Source organism: Monodon monoceros, unplaced genomic scaffold, assembly GCF_005190385.1.
Source record: "Monodon monoceros isolate NGI ecotype Baffin Bay Population unplaced genomic scaffold, NGI_Narwhal_1 Super_Scaffold_13, whole genome shotgun sequence".
NCBI lineage: Eukaryota > Metazoa > Chordata > Mammalia > Artiodactyla > Monodontidae > Monodon > Monodon monoceros.
The window spans coordinates 77,029,547-77,039,842 of record NW_021703769.1 but is presented as its reverse complement, the minus strand read 5'-3'; the positions used below and the strand labels follow the sequence as shown (position 1 = coordinate 77,039,842).

Below are 10,296 nucleotides of genomic sequence, written 5' to 3'. Positions count from 1 at the left end.
GGGGCCCCCCTCGCACTTTCTGGCGGGGAACGGGGCCAGCAGTGAAAGAACAGCCACAGAGGGAAAGCAGGAGAGAGATGGGGGAAACTCGTGTGTGTGTGTGTGTGTGTGTGTGTGTGTGTGTGTGAGAGAGTGTGTGTGTGTGTGTGTGTGCACGCACGTGTGTTTTAAGGAAAAAATCGCACAGTCCAGTCCAGTCAGACCCAGCCTGGGAGGCTGTGAGCCGGCCTTTCGTAATTGCCCCCTCCCCGCGGCCCCCTCCCCGAGGCCTCCCCCTTCTCCCGCCCTCCCGCCCGCCCTCTCTCCCTCCCTCTTTCCCTCGCAGACCGACAAGGCAACAATTACGCTTTGGGGATAAAACGAGGCGCAGAGAGCGGGCTGGGGCATTTCTCCCCGAGATGGCAGGTCCGACAGCTGCAGCCCTGTGGCCCGGAGCCCTCCTGCTTCTGCTGTGTATCCTCCACCCCTCGCAGCCCGGAGGTAGGCCTCACCCTGTTCCCTGACGTGCCCGCAGCCCTCGGGCCTCCCGCTCAGGTGGCTGGACCGACGGACGGACGAGAGGAAGCTCTTCACCCCCAGCATCCTCCAGGGGGTCCCAGGCAGGAGCCCCTCAGCCACTGGATCCTTGGAACTGCCCCTCCCGGGAGCCAGCCGTGCTGAGCAGAAACCTGTCACACGATCGCCCCATGACTCAGGGTAGCCCCAAACCAGCACCGGCTTCTGCTGCCCCAAGAGGGCTGATGGGCCCTGCTCTGTCCTGGGGGGTCTCCCGGTATGGGGGTCGCGAGCATGCTGGGGAAGGGCTGACGAGGTCCCGTCGGGTCTGTGGGCACCAGCAGTTTGCACACCTGTGGACCTGCCGGGTGTGCGCGTGTGCCCTGGGGGCAGGGGACCTGGGCTGGAGGCCAGCTCAGCGGCAGTGAGCTCTCTGACCACAGGTTCCTTGTCCCCTGGGAAGTCAGGACGCGCTCGGAGCAAAGTCAGGGTTAAGTTGATTATAGGGTTGCGAGTTGGAAAGCTGCCGCTGTGGTCTGTCCCTGGTGAGAAGGGCTGGGAGCACGCGTGTAGGCGTGTGAGTGTGTATGTGTGAGTGTGTTACATGCTCTTGCACAGGTGTGCATGTTGTGTATATGCCCAGACGTGTCACCAAATAGAGGAGGAGGTTTCTGCGAGGGGATGAATGTTCACAGGTTCATCCTTGGACAGGTGTGTGTGTGTGTGTGTGTGTGTGTGTGTGTGTGTATGTGTGTGTGTGTTTGGGAGGAGGGGTGTTGTAGGTACGTGAAAGTGCCTGTTAGCATGTGTAAAAGTCTGCCACCCAACAGGCATGTATACGTGGGAGATCTGGTGTCCAGGTGTGTCATTGGGTGTGGTTTGTCACTGTGCATGTGAGTGTGTGTGTATATGTGTGGTATGGAACACAAGCGAGCACAAGGAAGCTAGGGAAGGTATCCGTCTCCTGGCAGAGGGAGAGTGGTGAGTGGCAGGGGCTTGAGTGGACCTCGGGGCACTCCTGGACCACCTGGCCTTGGGTCCCGAGGGTGCCCCCCCCAGGGCTGCTAGCACCTTGGGGGACCCTGGGAGTGGCCTACCAGGGGTCCCTGACGGTGCTCCTGGCCACGGGAAAAGAGAGGTGCAGGCAGCCTCACGAGCCTTTGGTGGGGTAGCCTGGGTGGGGTCTGGTTTCCGGGAGAGTCTTCCTCGCCATGAGAACCGGCCCTTCAGTGGCGGCCAGCGTGGGGAGGTGCACCGGTTGCAGCAGGGCCAGGCCGGACGGCTGGAGCAGGGGGCTGGGCAGGAGCAAGGGCTCCCTCCGTGAGATTGACCAGCTGGGCAGGACCACTGGGAGCAGGGGCTTCCTGCAGAGGTCAACTCCTGAGCCTGGGCGAGGCCAAGGGATGGTGTGCACCCTCAGCTGGGGCCCGTGGAGGGCAGTGAGACAATCCCAGAGGAGCAGCTGCACCCGTGCCCGAGAGTAGCAGCGCTGGTCCTGTCTGATCCTCCTCCCTGGAGTTTGGCCCCCGAACATCTGCCTTCCCAGAGAGAGCTCCCACCTAGAGCATGATGGTTAGTCCCCACAGGAGCCCTGGGAGTAGAGGATTTTTATCGACGCTTTTCTAATGGGGAGACTGAGGCTCAGACAGGCTAAGGCAGCCCCAGGGGGATTAGTACCAGCCAGCTCTCTGCCCTGGGCCAAAGATGAGTTGGCCAAAGATCCAGGTTCTGAGCAGCATTTGGGGAGGGGCAGGCTGGGGGCCAAGTACTCTGGGGTGGGCCTGCCCTAAGAAGAATGCATCCTCAATGACCGGGCTAAATGCTCCGTTGGTCCTGTTCTTTCTTTGCAAACATAACTCTCAGCTCTGTCCCAGGTGGTAGAGTAGCTGGGTCCAAATAAGGGGTGTGTGAATTGATGATGTGTTCTGGGGTTTGTGCCCAGAGCCTCCCAAAGGAAGTCTAGAGAGATGGGACGTGGGAGGGGCCCCCAACCCAAACACATATGCGCACACACGCACACACCTGCCTGGCTGTCCTGAGGGAACCCAGCTTCCCCCCACCCCAAGAAGATATTACCCTCATGCGTTCCCCAGTTCCAAAGAACCGTGTTGCCAGGGGAGACAAGGAAGGGGCATCCCGGGAAACCTCTGTGATGGTAAAAGTTGTTTAGACCCATTTAAGATGGGTCAAAAGTAGCTTTGAAGATCAGCTGCCACGAGAGAGAGAAATTACATCAGTTATAATTGGGACCAGCTGCCCCAAACCCCCAGAAATTTTATCATTTTGGTTTTGGGTGTTTGTTTGTTTTCTTATTTCGGAACTGAAGACGGTTTGCAACAGGAATTTTTCAGTCCTGGCTGCATAATTGGAGTTACCCGGGAACTTGAAACAATTCTGATGTGGGGTCTCACCCAAGAATTCTTGCTTTATTTGGTCTGGGGAGGGATCCAGACCTGTAGGTCTTGTAAAAAGCTGCCCAGGTGACTGAGGCGCCTCCGGGACCCTGGACCTTGGGGTTAGGGGTTGATCCTGCTCCAAGTTTGCTGGGGCCAAGGCAGGAGGGCAGACGTGTCCGGGGGAGGGAGGGGACAGAGTCAGTCACTGGAGGATTGTTTTTGAAAAACCCTTGGCGGCCTTTCTCCGTGCAAACGACAAACAGCTTCGTGTGGTCTTATCTGCGCCCCAGGCCAGCCCCCTGGACTTGGAACTGGCAAAGCCCCCTGCCAAGGCCTGCTGGCCTGCTGCTTGCTCCCAAACAGCCATCTCCCAGATCTTTGAACCCAGATCAAAGAATCTGGAACGCAGAATGCCCTGCGTGTGACTGGGGTCAGATGTGGTTCCTGGGCCAGGCATTTCATTTCTCTGACTCTTGGTTTCCCTGGCTGAAAAATGGGGAGAAACATCCCTGCCCTACTTACTGCCTAGGGCCAGTGGGAGGCTCCAGCAATGAACATTGCAAAAAAATAAATAAATAAAGTATCAAGTAAGAGGACTGTGGGAATGCAAATTTTAAAAACTGTATATTCTCTTATTCAGAATTTGCTATCTTGGACTGATCAACCCTTGTAATTCGTGCACGTTTATGAGGTTTAGTTTTCCCTCTTGCTACTCATGCCACGTTTTGTCCAGTGGGGAGGCAGCCCGTGTGTAAACAGAGATGCAGTAATGGAGGAAGCTGACAAGACTGGGAGAGGGGGTGGCCTAGAGGAGTCCCAGGAAATCCAGAAAGGCTTCCCGGAAGAAGTGACATTTGAGTTAGACCTTGAAGAAAGGTAAATGTTCGAGGAGCTTCTGTGGATGAGAGGTGGGCCTCAGTCTTTGGGGCTCTGGGAGGCAGAACTAGAGAGACAGAGAGGCAGATTCTATCTCAGTAGGAGGAAGATCTCTCTGCAGGTAGAGCAGACAGCATCGGGAGGTGGGAATTTGCCTGTCACTGGAGGCGTGCAAGCAGGAACACAATGGGATGTTTGCAGAAGGAATTTCAGCCCAGGCCAGAAGACAGTTACGATCCCTGAGAGTATAGGATCATGATTCTAAGATGCAAGAGACAAGTTCCACCCTGGGCTAGCCGGTGAAACAAGCCAAACCCACATAAAACAAGACAAGTATGCTCCAGGCCAACTGCTTTGGGCCAGATGAGCAGTGAGAACCACAGGCTCAGAGACGGCAGGGGGGAGAAGCTGAGCCCAGTCTTGGTGGAAGGGTAGGACTTGGATAGAGGAGAGGGCATTCCTGGCAGGAGGAACTTCTCAGGCCAAGGAGGGGAGGTGGGAAGGAGGATGCCCCTTCCCATGATGGGGCAGGAGAGGAGGCTGCTGCCTTTCGAAGGCCTTTGATCAACTACTGTCTTAGTCTATTCTCACCTCTCCTGCACTTGAAGAGAGGCCGGGCGTGGATCCTTTACACCCACTAAGCCTTCCCTATTTCCTCAGTGCAAAATGGGGATCAAAACCCCTGGCTCCCCAGGCCGTCATGGTTCAGGCACGGAGTTTGGCAAACACTGTTGGGATCTGAATCATAGGGGTGGAGAGTAGGGAGAAGAAAGAGGTTGGGACAGAAGAAGCAGAAGGAGCTGGCAGGCCCAGGAGGGGCCTGGCCACTGGTCAGGGAACAGAACCCCAGGAGAGGAAGTGGGGCTTCAGCCAGGCCAGCCCGAGGTGGGGAGACCCTTAGGCTGGTTGGGGATGGAACAGGTCAGACCAGACCCACAGGCAACCTCCTTGCCTCCCCTCCACCTAACTCACCCATCCTTTATTTATTTTATTTGTTGTTATTTTTGCGGTACGAGGGACTCTCACTTCCGCGGCCTCTCCCATTGCGGAGCACAGGCCCCGGACGCGCGGGCCCAGAGGCCACGGCTCACGGGCCCAGCCGCTCCGCGGCATGCGGGATCCTCCCGGACTGGGGTATGAACCCGCATCCCCTGCATCGGCAGGCGGACTCCCAACCACTGCGCCACCAGGGAAGCCCCCACCCATCCTTTATTGGACACCTACTGTATACCTGGCCTTAGGCCATGTACTGTGCAGTGAAGTAGAAACAAAGTGTCACCTTTTTTTTTAAGCGTTACCGAGTGCCAGGCCCAGGGTAGGACAGGTCTCTTGAACTCTTTGACAACTCGCAGCAACCTGGCAAGGCAGCAGTTATCAGCCCCACGTTGCTACAAAGGAAACTGAGGTTCAGAGAGGTTAAGTGACTTGCCTGAGGTCACACAGATGGTAAGAAGTGGCACAGCCGAGATTAGAGGCCAGATGGGTCTATCCTGAGCCCCTTGCTCCCTCCAACCACCATGTCGTTCCTGCAGTCTGCCCTGGAACAGAGGGTTAGAGAGAGAGAAAGGGGAGGAGGGAGAGAGGCCGAGGCAGAGAAAGGCCTGGAGCACAACAGGGCAAGGCACATAAGAGACAGAGCTCAGAGCTCGGAGCCGGAGGCCAGAGCCAGAGAAGGCATCAAAGGCCTGGGGCGGACCATGTGTGCACTTGGCAGCCGATGACAGGACCCAGGCGCTCATTCCCAGCAGGCCCAGCCTCCTGGGGCCACTGCCCTGAGCCCCTGAGGCTCTGAGCAGACTGCTTGGACACTCCAGGCCTGGATTGCAGTGCCTGGGGGGCCTCAGGCCCGGGGGGGAGGTAGGGGGGTGGCGCCGGGACTTTGGCACGGGGTGGCCATGACAGCTTGGCATCCTCCACCCTGCTGGGCCATGGCTTAGGCTGACAGGGCCCTGGGGCCAGCAGGCCAGATGTCTGCTGGGCACACTGCAGAGCTGCCCGACACTGTCCCCCAACCCAGTCCGCGCCCCATTCGGCAGGGTGGTGCTGGGGCCCGGGCTGGGGCACCGGCAAGGCGGCTTGTCAAGGCTGGGGCCGTTCTGTGGCGGTGCAGTCGGGGCCTGGTGTGCACCAGGATTGTCTGTTGCCATGACTACGTGCAGGCTGGGTCTGGGGCCATCACAGCATTCCCCGGTGAGAGCTTCACTGGTCCGTGGGGACTGAACTCGTGATCTGGGCTGGGCAGACAGCCCCTGGACTGGCCAGTGAATTAGCTTTTCCTTCGGAAACTATTCACTTTGCTCATTCATGGTGTCCCCCTCTGGGCCCCGGCGCCTCCTTAGACAGCTCTGTGTCAGACGGCCAGAGCACCACCCAACCACTGCTGCCCGGTGGCTGAGGACGCGGACCTCACGCCGTCCTCTCAGCGTGGGAATGGCTGCACTTTTGTCGGCAGCAGCCACAATTCCTTACCGCTCACTGTCACAGTCCGGCCTGCCCTCACACAGCTCTGGCCCCCTCTCGTGCCGCTCAGGGCTGGAGAGGCTTGGCTGCCCAGCAAAAGGTGCTCAGACCCAGCCCCATGCCAGGCTCTCTCCAGGTAACGCAGTGCAAACCGTTATGCTCAGAGGAGTAGCCTGGCTTTGAATCCAGGCTCAATCTCTTTCCACCTGTGTGACCCCCCCCCCCTTGCACATCCCTTAACCTCTCTGAGCCTGACTTCACATCTGTTAACATGAAGATAATAACCCCTGCCCTTCCAGCCTCACCAGGCCATTCTGAGGAGCATGAACGAGAAAATGCTTTGTAAACATTATTTGCTTAGCCAACCTAAATTGCTTTGCAGACACGCAGTATTATTATCATCACCATTATCTCTATCGTTTTTATGCTTTTATTCATTCTGGCTGATGGGGGACTCTACCTACTTCATTCCAGGGGTCCCAGGGGCTGTTCCCGGCGGAGTGCCTGGAGGTGTCTTCTTCCCAGGTAATGTACATGAAATTGTCACACTCCCAGGTAAGACAGATGGTGATCACATTTGTGAGAGGTGCACTTTGTGACACTGCAGAAGGGAAGAACATTGGCACACCTACCCCAGAGGACCTATAAGTTACTCCTATTTTAAAAAGCAGTTACATGATGCTATTTTACAACTATTAAGAGCACAAATTTTCTGAAAGATGAAACGCAATGCTTGTGAGACTGTCGGAAAGTGGCCGCCTCACCGATCCCTGCTGTCTTAGTCTTCGAACCATTCACCTCACTCTTGGAAACCCATTCAAAGGAAATAATTGAAAAGAAGAGAAAAAGAACCATCTGCCCCAAGGTTCGTAGGAATGTTCCTTGCAAAAATGCAAACAAGAAACCCACCTGACTGGAGGGTGTGATTAAATAAACTTATATGATGCAACTACTAAAAATTATGAATATGCTATCTGTCGGGTAACATGGTAAAGTGATTTTCAAGTAAAAACAATATAAAAGCAAGGACTAGGTGCAGATGGAGATTGGGCCCCCTCCAAAAAAAGAAAATGGGCAGAATATTAACTCAATGGCATGGTGGGGGGTGGCGGGGGGCGTATTTTCTTTTTTTAACATCTTTATTGGACTATAATTGCTTTACAATTTTTCTTTTAATTTAGAAAAAAGCATAATGTCTTAAAGTAGATTGAAACGTCAAACCTAATATTTTCAATACTTACAATGGGTCTGAGTGTTCAGAACCAACGTGGAAATGAGGGCAGCTACCAGCGCACTCCCAGGTACACACAGGCACACAGCTGTTTCCCCGATGAGATGGATGAGGAAACAGAGGCTCACAGAGGTCAAGGCTTGCCTGAGGTCATATGGCTAGGCAGCGGTGGATTTGACCAGGGTCAATGGATGGCTTCCTGGCAGGGACCCTGATGGTCCTCTCTCTCTCTTTCTCTCTCTCTCTCTCTCTCTCTCTCCCCTCAACACAGGCGCTGGTCTCGGAGGCCTGGGAGGAGGTGAGCTCAGACACCAAACTTGGTTCCTCAGCGATGGGGTCTGGGTCTCACTCTAGTCCACATACGTGCTCAGATCTGAGAACCTCAGAAGGCCCAGACATTAAGGGACCCCTCATTTCACAGACCGAGCATCCACTGGGGAGGGATTTGTCTAAGAACTAGAATTCACGAGTCCCCTAAGCCCCTCCCCCTGGCCTCTTTCCCTGGGGGCCCTGCCTTCTTTCATATTTCTTTCTCTTTTTTTTCAAATTAATTAATTTATTTTTGGCTGCGTTGGGTCTTCGTTGCTGTGTGCGGGCTTTCTCTAGTTGCTGCGGGCGGGGGCTACTCTTCATTGAGGTGCGTGGGCTTCTCATTGCGGTGGCTTCTCTTGTTGTGGAGCACGGGCTCTAGGTGCACGGGCTCAGTAGTTGTGGCTCGCGGGCTGTAGAGCGCAGGCTTAGTAGTTGTGGCACACGGGCTTAGTTGCTCCGTGGCATGTGGGATCTTCCCGGACCAGGGCTCCAACCCATGTCCCCTGCACTGGCAGGCAGATTCTTAACCACTGCGCCACCAGGGAAGTCCCTCTTTCATATTTCTTTTGATCCTCAGTAATATCCCTGCAAAGCCAACTGCGCGGGAAGCATCACCCCCTTCAGAGGCTGGGAAACAGTGTGAGAGAGGGTAACCCCCAGTCAGGGCCAGAGCTGGGCTTCCCACCCAGGCATGTGGACACTGGGCTCCCAGCAGCTCCCTGTGCAGAGGGGAGGATCATTCCTCACCTCACAGTGAGACCCCCCAGTACCCTGGGGGATCGTGGTAGGTCAGGTGGGCTGGGACTCCCCATTTACCACCATCTCTTCCCTCTGCAGCACTGGGCCCTGGAGGCAAACCACCCAAGCCAGGTAAGACCGGTGGCCTCAGAACACTGAGTGAGTGCCGACGGGGTAGGGGAGGGAAGGGTCCGCAGAGCTGTGAACCCAGCCTATGGACGGTGGAGGGAGGGAAGTGGTGGGCAGCAACAGCCCCTCTGCCCCCTAGTCAACCCCACCTATGACCTGGCTAGGGCCAAGCTCTGGGGCATCCAGGGTCAGGAGGCTGGAGGCAGCTTGCTGTCCTCCATGTGTGAGGGGTGTCTGGCACCTACCCTGCCGGTGCCTATGTGCCCAGCTGCCCTGACTGTCCCCTGTGCACAGAGTCCCAGAAACAGCCCTGGCGCTGGAGTCAAAGGTAGGAATTGATGTTCCAGTGGCCACCAAGCCTGTGGGCTCAGACACAGATGGTGGGCCCCATACTCTGCCTGAATGGTCTCTGACCACAAACCAAGCCCTCTCTTACTCCAGGCCAAGATCCTAGATGTCCCTGTCCTTAATGACAATCTGAGCCCTTATCCTGACCCCAGGCTGAATCTTGACCCCAGACCAAGCCCTGAACCTAACCCTAGGCTTCACCCTGACCCTGGCCCCAGATGAGCTTCCTTCCCAGGCCCCTTCCAGCTGTGTCCAGACCAAGGAGTTTTCCAGTATGAAGATGTGGCCAGATCTATCCCGGCCTTGCCCATGGGGCTTGGATCTGCCACTAGGGTCCACCATCAGCTCCAGGGAACACACCCCCAGGAAAGAGGGAGGGCGGCTTCCTCCTCCAGGAGGCCCTGGTGGATAAGGATCAGGTGGGGGAAGGGGCGTCTCTGTCCGGATTTATGGCCCTAAGAGCATGAGACGCTTCACATGCCGCCCTGGTACCCCCCACCCTGATCTGTGTCTCCCTGGCTCTGAAGCCTGGGACTGCAGGACAGTTTGCATGTCCAACAGCTCTTACGAAATCCAGATATTCGATGATTCAAGTGCAAGTGAATCTACAAGACCCAGCTTCCCCTTCCCTGCAAGCCCATCTGGGTTATGAAACTACAGGGCTGGGGCCAGGCGAGAGAGATGCAGGAGGGCAGGAGGTCTGGGCAAGGGGTTTGCTGGGGTCTGTTGGGGTCTGCAAGGCTGGAGCCCTCGGGATTCACTGCTTATCCCGCCTGAACCTGTTTCCTATCTTCTCAGAGTGGTGGGTGATCTTAGCAGGGTCTTTGACGGCAGAGAGAGAACAGGGAAAGGCTAGATAAACAAAGGTGTGGAATTAGGATCATGCTTAGCTGTGAAGACCCAAATGGTAGCGGTCGTGACTGCAGAGCTAGAACAGGGATTCATTGATCCCATTGGCAGCAGGGGACACACGGCGGGTTGTGACGAAACACCGAAGAGAAGACTGTGAAAACTGCATTCAGTTGCGGTTGATAAAGTGAAGCTTTTATTGATGAAAGATTTAGTTTAGACTTCCAAAAGAACTTCTGGCTCAGGGTGAAGGCGCAGACCGAGAGGAAAGTCAGAGCATCTGCTCATGAAAAGGGGCTGGACTCCATGACCTCCCTGAGGTCATCTTTCAGCCTTAGGACTCTGAGCTACAAAGGCCTGGACAGGGCCACAGTGCCCCCCCCCCCACACACACACAAAGGGCAGCTCCCCACATCCGGGCAACAGGGACGCCTGGGCCTACCCAGATGGGATGGAACTGGG

General features: G+C 56.1%; 1 protein-coding gene across 5 annotated transcripts in view; it reads left to right on the top strand.

The window, feature by feature from the left end:
- The first annotated feature begins 296 nt into the window (after positions 1 to 296).
- ELN (elastin) overlaps positions 297 to 10,296 on the top strand; it is a 31,726-nt gene continuing 21,726 nt past the window's right edge. For 3 of the 5 annotated variants that reach the window (XM_029220423.1, XM_029220421.1, XM_029220422.1), the window contains exons 1-4: positions 297 to 480; positions 6,702 to 6,752; positions 7,730 to 7,756; positions 8,608 to 8,640. In XM_029220423.1, the coding sequence (XP_029076256.1) occupies positions 399 to 480; positions 6,702 to 6,752; positions 7,730 to 7,756; positions 8,608 to 8,640 (193 nt within the window). In that variant the 5' untranslated portion in view covers positions 297 to 398. The remainder of the gene's footprint in view (positions 481 to 6,701; positions 6,753 to 7,729; positions 7,757 to 8,607; positions 8,641 to 10,296) is intronic. The other 2 variants (XM_029220420.1, XM_029220419.1) reach the window with 1 other exon arrangement.